At 44.7% G+C, this 18,763-nt stretch overlaps 1 protein-coding gene and 1 long non-coding RNA gene across 15 annotated transcripts in view; one reads left to right on the top strand and one right to left on the bottom strand.

The window, feature by feature from the left end:
- RERE (arginine-glutamic acid dipeptide repeats) overlaps nucleotides 1–18,763 on the top strand; it is a 492,528-nt gene that overhangs the window by 406,071 nt on the left and 67,694 nt on the right. For 8 of the 14 annotated variants that reach the window (XM_017856041.1, XM_017856039.1, XM_017856042.1 and 5 more), the window contains one exon: nucleotides 14,004–14,084. In XM_017856041.1, coding sequence (XP_017711530.1) covers nucleotides 14,004–14,084 — 81 coding nt within the window. Of the gene's footprint in view, nucleotides 1–11,952; nucleotides 12,023–12,540; nucleotides 12,799–13,048; nucleotides 13,486–14,003; nucleotides 14,085–18,763 lie in introns of those variants that run through there. The other 6 variants (XM_017856053.1, XM_017856052.1, XM_017856050.1 and 3 more) reach the window with 6 other exon arrangements.
- On the bottom strand, nucleotides 2,580–12,974 carry LOC108517938 (uncharacterized). Its single transcript, XR_001882251.1, has 4 exons — nucleotides 12,713–12,974; nucleotides 12,109–12,209; nucleotides 7,187–7,331; nucleotides 2,580–2,987 (listed from the first exon to the last, which is right to left on the bottom strand). It is a non-coding gene; the product is annotated as an uncharacterized LOC108517938 (long non-coding RNA).

Genomic DNA, 18,763 nt, shown 5'->3' on the forward strand with positions numbered 1-18,763 from the left:
CATGGTGGTGGGCGCCTTGTAGTCCCAGCTGCTTGGGAGGCTGAGGCGGGAGAATGGCGTGAACCAGGAAGGTGGAGCTTACAGTGAGCCGAGATCGCGCCACTGCACTCCAGCCAGGGCGGACAGAGCGAGACTCCATTTCAAAAAAGGAAAAAGAAAAAAAAGAAAAATAAAAAAAAACAATGACCACCTGTTAAGAGATCTGCATTATAACTGAGGTTTGGCTTTTGTCATTGAAATGCTCCCTCCACCCCCACCCTGGACTACATTTCCTAAAGGGGTCATTGATTTTCCTTTCTTCTTTGAGATCGTTCTTTAAATGAACAGAGTCAAATTAGGAACCCAGTCCCATGTTGTATTGTCATGAAGGGGAAACAAAATCCAGGAGCCCCTCCTCTGTCAGGAGCTGACGGAAGGCCCTGGTGCCCGTCGGGGTCTTCAGTTTCCCTTGTATGGGAAGTGGGGCAGATCTTAAGAACTTTGGCATTTGGTCGAGTTCTTCTGGAAGACAAGTTTTACGTAATTTGAAATAACAGCCCTATGTGATTTTATTTTAGGAATTTATGGTATCATTGCCCATGATTCTAACAATATACTTTGCCTCCCTAATAGAAAACTTGGAGTGCTTTGGATGTTTTAGTATTTTACAAAAAAAGAAGTTAGGATTATTCTAGACCTGTGCTTTCCAATATGGTAACCACTGGTCTCTTGTGGCTGTTGAGCATCTGAAATGTGCTGGCCCAAGTATAGATGCGCAGTCAGTGTAAAATACACACTGATTTCAAAGACTGAGCAGGAAGAAAAAGAATGTAAAATATTTCATTACTAACTTTTATATTGATTACATGTTGAAATAATATTTTGATCTATTGAGTTAAATAAAACATTTCAATTAACTTTACCTGTTTCTTTTAAAATATGGTTACTAGAAAAGTAAAACTTACATTTTGGCTTATATTTCTATCGGGCAACCACTGGTCTAGATTCCTTTAATTACAGTTTTTGCAAAAGGTTTTCTTGCTAAGGATTTCTACTTTTTTGTTCCCTTGTAACTTCTGGACAATCCACATTTCTTTTTTTAGCTTATTTCTCTTTCCTCCTGTGTTAAGATCTACTTTGCCAAGGAAAGGTGAACATTTTAATGACCTACTTAGGAGCCACTTTACAGGGGCATTTATGTAGAGACTGTAGGGTGATATTGTAGGGAGGGAAGGAGTCTTCCATGCCCATTTGGGTTCTGTCATGAGTGTTGGGTTATTTAATTAATTTATTTATTTGAGATTGAGTTTCGTTGTGTTGCCCAGGTTGGAGTGCAGTGGCACAATCTCGGCTCACTGCAACCTCCGCCTCCCTGGTTCAAGTGATTCTCTTGCCTCAGCCTCCCAAGGAGCTGAGACCACAGGCACACGCCACCACGCCCGGCTAATTTTTGCATTTTTAGTAGAGATGGGGTTTCACCATGTTGGCCAGGCTGGTCTCAAACTCCTGACCTCGTGATCTGCCTGCCACAGCCTCCCAAAGTGCTGGGATTACAGGCATGAGCCAACGCACCCGGCCGTGTTGGGTTATTTTTAATTTGGGCGTAGCTGTGTGGACATAATTGGCAAGAGGCATTTGGCTGGTGCGATCTCTACATCTGTTAATGCTGCTGCTTAACTAGCCAGTTCTCATTTGACTTGAAAGTGCATTGATGCATGCTTTCTGATATTCGCCCAGTGGCAACACTTTCTGTTGGGCTTGCAATAATGAAAGGACTTCAGTGTACTCAGTATAATTATCTAGACCCAGAGGGGCACTGACAGAGATGTATCTATAGGATAGCTCAATGGGCTGTGTTAGTGGGTGCAGCTGCTATTTAAACCACTAGCATGAGGCCATTTTCCCATTGGGCACATGGTCTTTGAATGAAAAATGGAGTAACTTTTATTTGATATTTGAGACCTCCTGGGAAGGGTTTTGGCATGCAGGTGTGTTGATGAAGGAAATCACTGGCTCTACTCTGGATGCTGAGCTGGCATCACGGAGGGGATGGCGTAGTTCCTCTAGTGGGTTTGAACTAAGAACATCTAATGGTTTTGTCAGTAGTAGTTAGACGTTAGAAACTTAACAGTGCAATGAATATATATCAAGAGATGTTGAGTCAAACTGGAGAACAGATGATGACAGGTCAAATAGCCTTGGAGGAAGACTAAGCCCAGTCACCTCCAGATACATTCTTGTACTGAGCTACTGGTTATCAAGCACCTGCTGTGTGTTATCAAGTGCTGTTCTAGGTGCTGGGGATATAATAGTGAACAAAACAAAGGCCCTTTCCTCATATACTCAGTAACGTAGCCTATGTCATGTCATCTAATCATATCACATATGGTGATGGTAAGATCTAGGCCTTAAAATGAAGCAGAGTAAGGTTATAGAGAGTGACAGGCATGCAAATTGGGGAAGCATAATTGGAAGATTGCTTAGTTGTATGCTTAATAGTGACTAACAGGTTAAAGTTTTTAGTGGTTTTAGTGATGAATCTTGTATTAGTTTCCTATCACTGTGTTACACATTACCCCGATAATAAAAATTAGCCCAACTTAAAACAATGATGATCATTTATTATCTTTCACAGTTTCTGTGGGACAAGAATTTAGGAATGGCTCCACTGTGCAGCTCTGACTTGGGCTTTCCGAGGTTGTAGTCAAGTGACAGGTGGTATTTGAATCATCTTGAAGGCTTCTTCACTTACAAGTCTGGGCTAGGAAGACTCAGATGGCTGGGGACTAGAATAGCTAGGGCGTCTGTAGCATTTCTCCATCCCTGGTGGTCTCAGGCAAGCCAGACTCAGGCTTCAAAGATACATGTCCAGAGAGGGAGAGCCCAGCAGAAGCTGCGTTGCTTTGTATGATGTAGTCTTAGAAGTCACCTGGTATCATTCTGTCACATTGTGTTGGTCAAGACAGTTACAAAGTTCTACCCAGGCTCAGGAGAACAGAGGGACCCACCTGAAAATGAATGAGTGTCATCGTCACATTGCAAGAGCATATGGGATGGAATCTATATTGGAGTGGCCACCTCTAGAAAATACAGTTTGTCACAAATGTAAAGATTTTGTGGGTATGTGTGGTTTGATTTGTTGGTTTAATTTCAGTTAAATGATTTATGGCTCTCATCTGTAATATAAGGGCTTCAATCAGCATAGTTCTCTAATGATTCCTTCTAGCTTTATCATTCTCTGATTCCAGTGATAGCGCAGGTGTGGCAGGGAGTGTTGAGTTGACAGCTGCTCAGCTTTTGTAGACATTTCTGGGCACATCATCAGAAGAGTCAGCTGGGACATTGAGGGGCTGTTGGACTCTTGCTGGCCTCACACGCTGAAAGACCTGGCACTTCAGTCACCCTTTGTGTTATGTTTCTATAGCTAATCTTAACTGGGGGCTACTAGTGGTGGGGGATGAAATAAAACAATGATTTGAACCAGGAGCTGCCCATTATCATGATACTCATGGACTGAGAAGGGCAGAACAGCCAGGCAGGATTATATTAGATCTACCTTCCCAAGTGCTCATTCTCATTCTCTTTGGCCTTTGGAAGGTTAGGAAAAAGAGGAAAAGAAAGGAAACAGAAAAGAGAACTCTTTGGTATTACTCCTCTGTGTCAGCTAAACAGCTGCCATATTTGACCCTAGAGAGGACTTCTTTTAGAAATGGACTGTTATTCAGGGGTCTTGGATTTGGGATCCTGTTGTAATTACCACAGAATCTTCTGGACTAGCCTGGGAAACAGGTCTTTTTGTGTGTGCTGAAACTAGGATTTATTTCAAAGACACTGTCCAGAGAGGGAGAACCAAGTGGAAGTGGTGTTATTAGATATTAAAGGTATTTAGGACAGTTGACAAAACATATCATGCAAAACAGGATGTCTTCTTGGAAATAGTTCAGTCCTCCTCTTGTCTCTATGTAGGACCAAGAGGCTACCCTGCTTTACTACTGTTCCATTGTTAAGAGAACCAGGGACACAGAAGTTGAGACTCTGAAGATGGTAGAGGCCTAGACACCCATCTTGCACCCAGGAACACAGCAGTCCTGAGATAGGGCTAGTTACCAGTACAGGGGATGTAGTTATTTAGTGGCAGAACCATGCCAGGTTGTTTGTGGGAAAATTTCCCTCATGGATATCCAGCATACAGCATATAATCTCTGACATGTGCTTTTATTTCAAGAGTTTAAGTTTGTGTATATGTATATGTAGACTTTCCTTTAAAGTATCTTAAGAAGTACCTTAACAAGTATCACACCCTTTATTCCTCTAAGATTGGTAGATATAAAACAGTGTTTTCTGCACTGCAAGTCCAAGTAATCCTATTTTGAAATTTTATTTACGTCTCCATTCTTCTTGGATAAAAAGAAACATAAATCTAACGTTGATTAGAAATTTTGTTTCCATCTACCAAACATGAATTGTGTTTTAGGGAAAACTCTAGGACCAAAAACAATACCCAGGCCCAACAGTTACCCTATTGCTTGGTTACAGTTTGCTGGGCACTCTGAAGATTACAAAAGACATGAAATACTCAACTCTTGCTGGAAAGGAATCCGCAATTTGGTGGAAGATCTATAGACCTTTTAATGACAGAAGTGCTTATTAATTCTAGTTGTAAACAGAAATTGTTTTTCAGAGAAGGGAGAGAGAGCAGAGCGGACTCTGTAGGGATAGAGTTGAAACTGGAACACGCTTCGCACAGTGCCTCGCGCTGTGCTCCTTGCACAGTGTGTTCACTAGAATGAGTGCTCAATGAATGTTAGTTGAATTGATGTGTTTGAATACGCAGAAGTGAAGAAGGGACATTCTAGATTGGGAAGAGAGAAAGGCATTGGTAAAAACCCAGAGAATGGAATCAGGATGGGGTACTGCGGTAACTGACTTCACTACGTGGTGGTATAGGTGATTGGGAACCCAATTGTGGAGACTGTTAACTAGCAGACCGATAGTTTGGACGTGCTAGGAAATTGTCACAGGTCTTCAAATAAGAGGACACATTAATATACAGAATGCCCAGAATTGGAATGTTGGGGGGGAGGGGTGTGGAGACACACTGAGGCCAGGGAGGAGACCAGTGCAGTCACTGGCATGACGTGGCCCTGTAGTTGGCAGAGTCCCTGCAAAAACAGAGGAGCATGCTGAACAGGAAATTGCATGAAGAATGAATCTAGAGGGCATGGTGACTGATGGAAGGAGTGGGAATGGACAGAGAGCAAGCTAGGCATTTCTTCTTGGAGAACTCTGCTGCAGCTGACAGAAATAGGGCCACAGGTAGCTAAGAGAGGGCAGGCTGTCTTGGTGAGAGAGAAGCTGGGGAGATTTGAGGTGCTAGGCCCATGAGTTTAATAGAGACATTTTAAACTTTATAAAGTAAAAAAAGTTACAGTAAACTAAGGTTAATTTATTATTGAAGAAAGGAAACATTTAAAATGTTTAGGTTGATTAAACTAAGTGTTTATAAGACTACAGTGGTATACAGCAGAGGTCCCCAACCTTTTTGGAACCAGGGACCGGTTTTGTGAAAGACAGTTTTTCCATGGACTGGGGGGAAGGATGGTTTCAGGATGATTCAAGCGTGTTACGTTTAATGTACACTTTATTTCTATTATTATTACATTGTAATATGCAATGAAATAATTATACAACTCCCTGTAATGTAGAATCAGTAGGAGCCCTGAGCTTGTTTTCCTGTAACTGGACAGTCCCATCTGAGGGTGATGGGAGACAGTGACAGATCATCAGACATTAGATTCTCAAAAAGAGCACGTAACCCAGATCCCTCACATGCGCAGTTCACAGCAGGATTCATGCTCCTATGAGAATCTTATGGCACTGCTGATCTGACAGGAGGTAGAGCTCAGGCAGTAATTTGAGCCATGGGGAGCAGCTGTAAATACAGATGAAGCTTTGCTCACTTGCCTGCCGCTCACTTCCTGCTCTGTGGCCCAGTTCCTAACAGGCAATGGACTGGTAGTGGTTTGTACCCTGGGGACTGAAGACCCCTGTCTTAAGGTATATGCAGGAAGAAGTTTTACTTGTGCCAGTAGTAACGTAAGGATAATAGGCCTGCACCTCAGTGGGTATTTGGAAGACAAAGAAATGCCTGGAGGGGCCTACCCAGTGTAGCACTGGGTCACCCTATGGCATGTATGGACTTTCATGGCATGAGTTAATACACAGAAGTACTTAGCAGCTCACACTCAACTCTGTTACCATTGGCATGACTTTTATTGTTAGAACTGGACTTGAATCCTGGCCCTGATGGTGATGAGGTGTGGGATGGGCCAGGATATTTCATTTACCTAATCTTTAGTTTCTTTATCTGTAGAATGGGCCCAGTGACACCTTAGAGAGTGTATTGTGGCAATTAGCATACTTGTGCCACTACCACTACCACTTCCACCCTGCACAGAAACCTGAAGGCCTTGGGGAACTGAAGAAACACTGAACTATTTCAGTCAGTTCTCTGGGTTCCTGAGTTGCCACTTTGAGGAAGATGTGGCCTATGGGCTGTCAGTGCCCAAGTTGGGATGGTGATGTCCTAAAACTATGGAGGACATTAGTCTGAATAGAAAGTGTAGGTGCAAGTCTGAGCTAGGGGAAAATGTCAGATCTGGAGAGAGATTTGAGAATCATCAATAAAAATGGGATGATTATTTTAAATTATCCCATTTGCTGCCTTTAAACTCTAACTAGTTTCATTAAACTATTAACTGGCTCTCCTGGAATAACACTAGTAAGTGCAAAGTGTTTTTAAAGTGGAGGCAGAAATTGGGAGCAGCCTATACTGGAAATTTTGGAAATGCTCCTCATGAGAGCTTGCTGGCAGGTCTCCTCCCAGACAAATTGGTTATGTTGCTCTTTATTGAAAAAGTAGTGCCTTACTCAAGTCACCCTTTCATTAAAATGTTAAATATTTAAAACCAAAACCAAATGATACATCTCAAAGCAGTATCAACAGTAAAGCTCCAGAAGGAAATGTGTTTTAGATATGGGGTGATGGGCTCTGTAACCAACAGGATGATATGGATGAAGTACAGTTCTCATCCAGTGGTTTATCAGTGAGAGCCAGCATCATGTAATACAAATGTTTGGAAAGGCTTTTTTATTTCTTCTGCCTGGCATCCGTGTTCCCTTTTTTTTTTACCCTACCCCTCCTTACCTTTAACATTTAGGATGTGTTTTTTTCGTCTGCTGCTCTGTGTCTTCAGTGGAGCCATGGGTCTGTTCCTCTCACTCACTGCCTCTGTGTCTTCTGCGGGGAACTGCAGTTTGCTTACTTGCAGATCTGCCTGCTTTTCTGTCCCCTGTGAACCAGTAAGTTATTAACATAAAATTTTGTGCAGTAAACAGGGTAAAACAGAAGGAGCCATTTTCACAGTGGGAATCATTTTAATACCTACAGTGTTTTCCAAACAGTTATGTAAGAGGACTGAGTAGACGTCGCTTTTCAGAAGTCATGGTGAGTTTCTGACTGTGATACACTAGTTAAAATTCACCAGAGGGAGTTAATTTTGAAAGCTCTCAGCCAGGAGTTAATGCAGAGGTATCTTTTAGCCATTTTTGTAGCTTAGCCCCTGTCTTCTGCTCTCTTGCTACTGCAGACGGGTCAGGTCCAGCACCTGGGATGGTGCCAGAATGAGATGTGCTGGGAGTTTCACACGTAGATAAGGGGAATTTGCACACCTTACCCTCTAAAGGGTTTACTCTCAGCCCAGTGTTCTCTATCCACACGTAGATTTTTTGGGAAACAATATCTTGGAATGCAAACACAGGCAGCAGCCACATCACATATCCCTGGTCTGCACCCTCCATTCCTAGGCCCACCACAGTTCTGAGGCTTCCTGATTTTTTACACTGGTCTCCCTTGACGCTCCCAGCCTGGTTCAAGGACTTAGTGATATATGGTTACTTTTCCCACCTATAAGATGGGAATAGTAGTAGCCTCTGCCTTATAAGTTGTTGCGGTGATTAAATGAGCCAGTGCGTTAGAGCCTTTAAGACAGTGGCTGGCACATTATAGCGCTCAGTGTTCACCATTTTTATTGTTCTAGGGTGGTGTTTCCCTACCTTTTTCATACCATGATGCATGTAAAAATGCCGTTTGTACTCATCAGTAGGTTAATGGTGATGCTACTTGCACCAGGCCCACCTGCCATCCCAAGTGTGGAGAGGTGAGGATCAGTATCTAGGCAGACCAGTGAGGCAGAGGCACAAGGCTTGGGGGATTCTGACAGGGGGTGGGCTCAAGCAATAGCACGAGGAACTTCTGAACACATTAATTTAATGCATTTTGACCTGGTTATTTTATTTTATGTTATTGTTATTTTTATTCCAATATAGCTGTTTCTAAAGTGGCTATGTCTAAACAGCCATGTCAGAATTTCCTTTTTGGAACAGAGGAGCAGACTAGATCACATGGCTTCCAAGTTTGAACCTTGTGTTCTTTCCACTGTAGCAAAATTCAAACTAGAGCTTTCCAGGTTCTATTAAAACCCAAGGCTAGTAATGCTGGGTTCAGGTAACTTACTTTTTTAAAGCCAGAAGTTAAATTTTCTCTACTAGGGACTTGTAGGTAGGTAACTTTTGATGGTGATATGAAATTTCAGCTCAATAGTGGAAAACTATAGCAATTTATCTAAAAATTAGAGCACAAAATCATAAACATAAGTTGTAACACAAAGCAACAACCTCCTTGCCATAAATAAATATATATTTATATTTGGATCTCACCTGGCTGTGGGGATACAGAAACAGAAAAGGACTTGTTTTGTGTTCCTAAGGAGCAGCACATAGTTGGGTTGGTTAGGCATGAACACACCGGAGAAACAAGTGCCAGCATCCCAAGACCCTCAGTTCGTGCGTCTGAGAGTGGGCAGGCTATGAGCTAGGAAGCATAAACAGCAGAGCTGCCCAGCTCTGGCAGCAGTGGCCAAGCCAGTGACTCGCCTTCTACATTTCCTTCCTCCTTTACCCTTGGCATCCTGCTATTCTAATATCTATACACTGGGAGTGATAGAAAAACTAATGGACACAGAAATAATTCATGAGACCTTCAATTTCAGCACTGGAAATGCCCAATTTCAGGTCAACAACTAGAAGACTGTTAAGAAACAGACTGTGTCCGTGAACTTGCATTTAGAGGCTTATAGGGCCTGTTGATTTGTAAGTCAATAGTGTTAATTGTTAAAGTCTTAAAAACTTCAAGGTCTTCATTTGAAGAGAGGTGAATTTATAGAGGGCAAGGACATAACCACAACAGAAGCCTCTTTCACCTGTGACCCCTTCCAATCATTGACTACTGTGAGTGGTCGTCTTTGTTTCGATTTTCAAGGCTACTCTACATTTCTGGTAAACCACAAGGTAAAGGCTGGTCTCTGAGAAGCAGATGTTTTGCTGGTTTTGAGGCCTTGTGGCTTTCCATAGAGAAGTAACAGTACAGGCCACATGAAGCTTTTACTTCCTTTTTTTTTTTTTTTTTTTTAAAGTGGGGCCAAGGGTGCTTTGCTCTTGATAGCATTGTATTGATATACATTGACAGCTGTGGTAGGTCTGTGTTCACCACCAGATGTCAAATTCCTATTTCTGGAAGTAATTAGTTTGAGATACCTGTGAGACGTTCAAGTTGAGTGCTCCTAGCGGACTTGGACCATAGATTTAGTCTTAGAAACACCAGTGAGAATCTCGATAGATATTTAGAACCAAAGGAACAGTGGAGATCATATGGGGAGATGATGTATATAGCAGAAAGCCCTAGGACAAAGCTTTGGGGAGACTCCAGCATTTAGAGGTTAAGTAGAGAATTAGGCCAAGTGGTATGAGCAAAACTAGGAGAGTTTGGCGTCATGGAGTCAAGAGGTCAGCTCTATTAGGAGAGTTCAAAATGGACCTGTCTTTTAACAGTCCATTTCCACTGTGACCACCCTAGCCCAGGCCCTCAGCATCTCATTGTTGGTTTCACTTGTTCAGGTGCGGTGACTCACACCTGTAATCTCAACACTTTGGGAGGCCAAAGCGGGAGGATTGCTTGAGGCCAGGAGTTTGAGACCAGCCTGGGCAATATAGCGAGACCTCATCATTAATAAATAAATAAATAATTTTTAAAGGAGACAAAAAGTACGGTGAGCGTCAACTGCCTAGTGCTATATGGAGGCACTAGGTGTAGGACGTAATTCTTTAAGAGTTTATGGACTTTTGGGGTAAGCAGGCCTTATACAAATAAACGAATGAGAGAGTAACTGGGACATCTGGTTTCATTTGGGAGCAGGAGAGATTTTGAGGTGAACCTGGAGATGCCTTACCCAGATTCTGGAGTTGAGACAGAGGTCCCAGTGTGGGCCAGTTGGCATTACTGGACGTCTGGCTGGAAAGGTGGGCAGGGCCAGGATCCTGGAGGGCCTTGAATTCAGGGCTAAGGAGTGTAAACACTGTCCTGCAGAGACCATCATGCTGTTCTTAGGTAGGGGCTAAGGGCCAGATAAGGTGGGACTCAGGATGAAATCTGGTTTGGAAAAATTCCTTGGCAGAGACTTTTAAATGGCTGGCTGGGGGAGATGGTTAATAGGCTAGTTATTAGGAAAGAGAGAGAAAGATCTGGCCTGGGACTGCCACTAGCATGGGCAGGAAAGGAGGGCGTTGAAAGACACTTCTTAGGAAGAATACTGAGGACTTGATGATTTGATGTTGGACCCAAGAAGAGGAAAGTATAAAAATGGTAACAGAAAATAGTTACCACTGTAGACGCCTGCCTGCGTTTTACAGAGTGTGGCGGTGAAGTACGTGGATTTGAGGGGGTTTAGTTTGAATTCTGGCTTTGTCTCTGAGGAGTTGATCTAGTTACCTGTCTGTGCCTCAGCTTCCTTGTCTGTAAAATGGGGATAATAATTGTAAAGATTTTGAATTAATACATATGAGGCTTCTGGCATATAGTAGGTACTTAGTAACTATTGGTTGAATGGATGATGTTCAAAGGATTACATCACAATAAATGGAAGAAACAGGATCTGAATTTGTCCAATTCTACCACATTACCCTGATGTTCCAGAGTCTGCCTTTCTCACATGTTGCCTCATTGTGTAGGCCTCTTTTAGTGGACCTATTAGATGTCACTTGGCATCAAGCCCACGTTCAGATTGCATGGTCCTGGCGTTCCACAGCCTGGCTCACTCCAGATTGTCCGCTCCAAGTCTGTATAGACTCTGTCTCCCATAACCCACTTCCCATTCTCCACCTCTGACCTTCACGGAGGGCCCGGTCACCAAGCCACCTCCCACCTCTGCAGTAGCTGCCCACCCCTCGTGATCTGGCTGATGTCACTGCGTTGGTGAAGGCATTCTGAACTACTACAGACCACTGCAGTCTAGCCTTCTTGGGTCCCTTGCTGCACTGATGAGCTGTACCTCACTTCTTTATGCTTGGCTAGATAATAGCTCAGAATGTTCTATAATGACTTCACACATATTTATCTTACCTGCAAAAATGAATCACAGTTCAGTAAAGGTCCATGGCAACCTTTATTATCTTCCTAGACCCCAGCTAGGTGCTCAGTAAATACCTGAATACTTAAAGAATGGATTAAGAAGCAGGAATTCTGATGACTGCTGAGGTGGAGTGTGCCAGTAGTTCAGGTCCTCATCTCATACCTGAACTGTGTCACCAGCCTCTTTAACTGGTCTGTCCCTAATCGACACTTAGGCCACACTGCCACTGGCATAGTCCTCATCCACTCTTTTCATGGAAAGCTCCAGCTTCAGCCTCTCTGCCAGCCTACAATTAGTAACTCTTCCATGCAGCCTGAAGGGCTCTCTGCAACCCGATCCTTGCCTGCCTCTGTCGTCTTATCTGCTGGCACCCCATTCTGCACACCCTGTCCTCCTTGCAGTTCCCAGAATGTTCTCTGTGCCTTTTCCTGGCTGACTTCTGCTGGAAGCCCTGCTGGAGCCCACCTGGCAGGCTCACGCTCCTCCTTGGCACTTCCTCTAAGACATCAGCAAGCAGAGTAAGTTGCTTCCTCTTCCTAGCTCCACCCACCACCCTTTGTTCCTCTGCTGCTTTTCTTGCAGGCCCTAGGACTGGTTTGTTTACCTGTCTGCCTTCCTGGGCAGACTGCAGCTCCTTGAGGGCAGGGCCATCTTTCCGGCGCCGTCTCTCCGGGTGATATGCTGTGTGCACGCAGCGTAGGATGCCTGTTGATCATATAAACGATACTTTTGTCAAGTAACAAAGGTCACTACTCCTCACACTAGAGGAGAGCTTGCTGCTTTCTTGTGCCATGACAGATTTTCCTTTCGAACTGTATGAATTATATTGAAAATTGACAATGATGAGTCATATCTCAGCAAGGGTGAAAATAAAAAACGAAAAGCCTTCACTATTGGAGTAGGAGGTTGCAGACTGGTCTTAAAGGCTAAGTCTGGCCCTTCACTGAATCCTCCTGGCGGGTCTCAAACACAGGGAGTGGGAGGGACCCTCTGCCCTGTGGGCAGGTGATTTATTGGCTGGGAAGCTTCTGCGGTGATATAGTTGTGGAGCGGCGCCCGGGGAAGTGCAGGCTAATGCCTGGGCCGGGAGGGAGCGGCTGCCCACAATCGCGGTCCGGAAGGGACCGCGGGGGGCGTTGGGGCCAGCCCCCCATTTCGCAGCTGAGGTGGGGCGGGGGCGGAGGGCGTGCGGCCGCGGTGCTGCAGACCTCGTCCATCCGGAACGTGGGCTGGAGACCCAGCAGCCTGGGAAGGGCTCCAGCCCCGTGGGCGCCCTATCCCCAAGCTTGCTGCGGTAGGGAGGAAGTTTCTGTGCTTTGCCGCCTTGATGTTCTCCTGTCCGGAAGGAGGACACAGATTCCAGCACTGGGTGCCCTGGAGGCTCCGGCCGTGGAGTAGGGGTCGGGCCGGGGGCGGGGCCGGGGCCGGAGCGCGGGGCCCCGGCGGGCGGGCAGGAGGGCGCGGCGGCGATCCAGGCCCGCCTTTTGCGCCGCCGCGGCCGCCGTTGCTCTGGCGCCGCTCTTTGCCTCCTCCCTGTGGCGTCGGCCCAGCCCCGCGCCCCCCGGGCCGCCGCGCCGCGCGGCCCCGCCGCGGTCACACGCCGAGCCACCCGCGGCCGCCTCCGCCCTGCGCTTTGTGGAGCCGGAGCCCAGTGACAGGCGGCGGCCTCTTGCTGCCCCGGACCCCGGGCGCTTACCTGTGGCTGCTGGGGTCGGCGGTGAGAGACCAGGCTGGGAGCCCCGAGGTGGGGGCTCAGAGCCAGGTGCTGCCCCCACCGGGGCGGGGAGGAGTGCTCGGGAGGCATGGGACAAAGTGAAAGTCTCCGGGCTGGGGCTGGGGACGAGTCTGAGACTGCTGCGAAAATGGATGGGGGCGGCGAGTGGCGTCAGGAGGGCGGAAGGGGTGCTGGTTATTCTCTGGTGGCTCGGAGTGGCCTTTAATGACGGACGGCGGGGCCGGCCGGCTGGGTTGCGGGTTCCCGGTAGGCTTCCGCGATACTGGTGCCTTCCGGTGCCTCCTGGCAAATTCTTTGGATTAAGGGGAAAGCGGTCTTTTAACCCCCTAGGGTCTCCTTCTGGAGAAGAGTCACCAGGTTTGGTTCTGTTCCCCCTTTCTGCTCGACACTTCTGGGAAGCTTGGTTCTCCGGTGGGAAAGCAGTTGTGTTTTATTAAAACATGGAGCATATTTATACCTTCGTGCACCAGAATGTGCTTGGTGGCAGAGGGGACAGATTGCTTCTTAGCCTTAGATGCAGGACGTCCTTCTCTTAAACGTGCTGGCCTGCCTGGTGGGTGGGATTGGGGTTCTGATGAAGATAGTTGGGGCCTGCCCTGGCCAGTGGGTCCCAGCTGAGCTGCTGACATGCTCTCCCAACCTCGTCAGTATTCCCTAGCCGAGACTTTTTTTGTGGTTGTTATTCTGCTGATTGTAGATATCTTTGCTTTGCTGACATCCTGTTTTGTTTTGGTTTTACATCCCATTTGTTTCTTTTATCACAGAAACGCTTCGTTAAGGGACTCAGGCAGTACGGGAAGAACTTCTTCAGAATTAGAAAGGAGCTGCTTCCCAATAAGGAAACAGTGAGTACAATTGGACTTTATGTAACTTGATTTTTTCCTCTTTGCTCCTGCTGCCTCTCCACATTTGATCTTATGAAATGGTTTCCTTTAACCCTGCCCTGTGCTCAGACTCGGGCTGGCCTCCAGAGTTCTCTCCGTTTTACTCTCTTGATTTTTCATTTGACTTCATGATTTTAGATAGTAAAGTGACAGATTATGCTTATCTGCCTGAAGAACATAGACTTCTGTTGTAACTCTAAGAACAGAAAGGTCTTTGGGAACAGAGGGTTAGTTGCGGGGGAAGGATTGTTGGAGAGTTAACATCTAATTTTAAACACAGTGGCTGAAATAGGAAATAGCATTTATCACTAGTTTGAATTTGGTAATTGGCAGAAGTCATCAACCACACCAGAGGTTTGTAGCTTATTATACTTTGAGTTCTGTGGAGATTTTTTCCATTTTTAAATGTGTTTTGAAGAGGAGTTTTAACTCTTTAATATTCTAGCTCTAAAAGTTTGCACTTTCCACTGGACAGATACACAAGGGGATCTTGTAAATTGCTTAAATGGAGCTTTACAAAAAATTACTTTGTATTTCACAAAGCTGGGGGTCAGAACTGACAAATATGCTCGGTAAACGTGAGGTAGAAGGATTTGCTGAGGAGAATGCAGAGTGAAAATACATGAAGAGAGTGCTGGAAAGTTCATTCTCATTTCCCTGTAGTTGGCTCCCTCCTCATCTCCTTCCTTGGTGGTGTAGAGGCAGATGAAGAGAGAGCCTTCCCTCTGGCTAGGCCACGGGATAGGGCAGATGGGATGGAGTTGGACCAGCCACTGTCCAGTGTCTGAGGGTGAAGGGAGGACTCAGTAATGAGAAACATTCTTCAGGACTTTGGGAGGAGTGATCCATGTTTAATCTGCCTAGACATTGAGCTGCTTTTTTTAGGGAGTTAGGTGGAGAATGGGTGGAAGAATATCTACTGTAAAAGTGTGTGGGGAATTTGGGTTTTTTGGCTTAGTTTTTTTAATGGGGTATTGTTTACTGATTTCCTCTTGTTTAATTCTGTCTTTTTTAAAAAATGAGCTGTCGGCTGGGCGCGGTGGCTCAAGTCTGTAATCCCAGCACTTTGGGAGGCCGAGACGGGCGGATCACGGGTCAGGAGATCGAGACCATCCTGTAATATGGTTGAACCCTGTCTCTACTTAAAAATACAAAAAATAGCCGGGCCGAACGAGGCGGCGCGCCTGTATCCCAGCTACTCGGCGGCTGAGGCAGGAATGGGCGGTAAACCCGGGAGGCGGAGCTTGCAGTGAGCTTGAGATCCGCACTGCACTCCAGCCTGGGCGACAGAGCGAGACTCCGTCTAAAAAAAAAAAAAAAAAAAAAAAGGAGAGCTGTTTTTCTGGACACTTTTCCTGTATAGCACCTCAAGGACAGTGATAACTCATGGGGAAGAAGGGTTTTGTGATTTCAAGTATAGTCCTGTATGTATAAATGGATGATTTGCATCAGTCAATGACAGTTAAATTTAAGTATTATGCATCTCATATGCTAGGATGGATCATATTGAGAATGGTAAAAAAGAGAGAAACCTGTTGATAAACATTAAACTAAGATGTATTATGAAGCCAATCTGTATAGTCAACTTATTTCTTACCCTTCCCAGAACAGGTTAGAGTTATTTAATATGGAATATTGAGATACATATTTTAAGTTTTCTGGGGATTTCAGTGACTTGAAGTTTGATATGATTAAAAATTAAAATGCCTTTGCCCGAGTGTAGGAAGTTTGGTTTGGCTGAGTGAAAAAGAGATCAGTGAGTAGATTTCTCTTGATCGCTGGATTGTAGCCTCTCAAGTTCTGTCTGTGCTCCGCTGAAAGTTGCAAACCATAAAGAATTTGATACAGAAATCTCTTGACAATTATTTCATCTTTCTGTTTCAAAAAATAAACTTATAATTGCAGGATTAAGCATTAAATCTAAAATCTGCCATTTGGCATTTGGAAATGCTGGATAATTTTATATAGTGTTTTATCTCCGTAGTGGAAGCAGATGTGAGTAACCTTTAACCTAGGTAAGCTCTTCTACTCTGTTTTTCTTTTTGCTCTTGATTGTCCCTTCTTATTGATGATGTGTGACTCAGTAAATAAATAGCCTTTATTCTCCTTCAGAGACGTTCTCAGTACACCAACCTTTTGAGCTAGTTCTCTGATTGTCTTTTCCACTAGCCTCTTTCCTGAGACGTTTCCCCATCACTCTTCGGCCTTCACAGTTTCACACCCTGTAGCTCTTCTCCCTTCTGTGGCACCCAGCAGTCCTCCTATTTCCAAAGTCTTCATCGGTCACCATCATTGGAACTAATGAGACAGTTGTTTTTAGCAATGGAGGATTTATTTTGCCTGACATTTGCTAAATATTCATAGTGTCCTTGCTGTCTTTTGCATTGCACTGGAGGAGTTTGGTAGTAGGGTAAATCTGTAAGTATTATGATGAGCTGGGAGAGGCACTCATCTTGTATTTTCTTATTTTCTCTAGTTATCAACATAGCCAAGCTAATCATTCACAGCCCACAGGGAGGGGAGGCCAGAGGTCATTTTTTACTTTTTGCTGCAGAAGATGAGATTCGCATGTACCAGTGTTGTTGATTCAAAACTTGCTGGGTAGAATTGTTATGGTCATGCTCCTTTTTATAGCAAATTCCTCTATTCTAGGTACTTTTCACATACATTCTTTTTTTTTTTTCAAATGAGACAAGATCTAGCTCTGTTGCCCTGGCTGGTCTCAAACTCCTGGGCTCAAGTGATCCTCCCCCGAATAGCTGGGATTACAGGTACGCGCTACCATGCCTGACTTACATTTTCTTCTGTCTACCAGAATTATTAACTCATTTCTTTGCTATTCTCAAGTGACTTGAAACTTCAGAAGGGTGTCAGCATTCAAAAGAACATGCCCGATTGGGCATTGGTGCGAAGATCAGCAGACCTGTGTTCTATTCTTGGCCTTACTGGTAACTATAGTACTTGATGATCTCTTTTTAACTGTGCAGTCTCCCTTGGAGCTGTTCATTGGAAAGCTCAGGTCAAATCTTGACAACACTGGGGAGTTATTTTCTGTAAAACGGTGTTTCTTTCTTTTTTTTTTTTTGAGACGGAGTCTCGCTCTGTCGCCCGGGCTGGAGTGCAGTGGCCGGATCTCAGCTCACTGCAAGCCCCACCTCCCAGGTTTACGCCATTTTCCTGCCTCAGCCTCCCGAGTAGCTAGGACTACAGGTGCCCGCCACGTCGCCCGGCTAGTTTTTTGTATTTTTTAGTAGAGACGGGGTTTCACCGTGTTAGCCAGGATGGTCTCGATCTCCTGACCTCGTGATCCGCCCATCTCGGCCTCCCAAAGTGCTGGGATTACAGGCTTGAGCCACCGCGCCCGGCAAAACGGTGTTTCTTTGCATGAGAGTTGTGTAGGTGCTGCGGTATTTATAAAATGCCTGTACATCATTACTTGTTGCAGTGCCTGAGAGCGAAATGATGATTCTTGCCTCCTTTGCTACGTACTTGCTCTGGGACCTTAGGCAGTTTTTTCATCCCCTCTGTCCTTTAATTTCTGTGTTTGTAAAATGGGGTGATAATTCCTATCCTTTTGATTATTTTGAGAATTTAAATGAGATGTTTGTAAAGAGTGCATAAAAATACTTGGAAATGATTATTCTTCCTATCTTCCTTAGATACTACATGAGGTGGTAGCTAAATGCTTTGAAGAGTACAGAATTACTTTCTGCTTGTAAATATACTGAGCCTATATAAAAGGAAGTTACCTGTTTTTCATTCATCTGTCTTGCCAAACACTTGGGAGGGCAGCGCCTAGTTAACAACCTCTGTCTTGAAGCTTTGTTGAGACTCTCATTCGTACCAGTTCATTCATGCGGTTATAGCAGAGAAGGGTTCCTGGTGGGCATAGACGTAAACAGCTTCCCTAGCTCTTTCGGTTTCTGGTGTTTATTACACAGGAGCTAAATCTGGCTTTTCTCTGAACACTGCTGCCCACTGAAGTGGGAATAGTGGCTGTGATTGCGGAAAACCCAACTGTTTATAGAGGCTTAGTGGGTAACACGTAATAGAGGGTATTACGTGTTAAACTCAGGGTACCCAAGAGAATAACTACAAGCCAAGTCTTTTAGTATCACAGTTGTGCAAATATCCTGTAGTTTATTGTACTTTTCCCCATTCTGTCTTTCTCTGTAACCATTTTCCTCCCCTCCCCTCAATATGCTTATAAAGTATGTAATTAGTAGGTGAAATGTAGTCAGGAATATGGGTGGAGCATTTTAGATTCACCTTGACTGTATACCTCTTCTCTCTCAAGCCACTGTGTGTCATAAACCACATCAGAGTCTTAGGTGTTAGTATATTTGTGTAAGTCACTTATTGTTGGGTAGATGAATGGTACGTGACCTTTGATGTTAAGGTAATGCCTGAAAAAACAGGAGGCCTGATAGAGAATCTTAATTACCTAAAGGTGAATCCATGTTATGAACAGCATAAAATCATGGATGATCCAAAAATAATGTTTTGTTTGATTTGTCTATACATTGCAGTTTTCTTCAAAATCGTGAGAGAATTATTCAAGCAATGGTGACGTATCTCATCTCTGAGGACATGTCTGTTACTTGAACCAAAGACTTTTTGTGTCTGGCACCTGGATGATT

Source organism: Rhinopithecus bieti, unplaced genomic scaffold, assembly GCF_001698545.2.
Source record: "Rhinopithecus bieti isolate Rb0 unplaced genomic scaffold, ASM169854v2 scaffold_40368, whole genome shotgun sequence".
Taxonomy (NCBI): domain Eukaryota; kingdom Metazoa; phylum Chordata; class Mammalia; order Primates; family Cercopithecidae; genus Rhinopithecus; species Rhinopithecus bieti.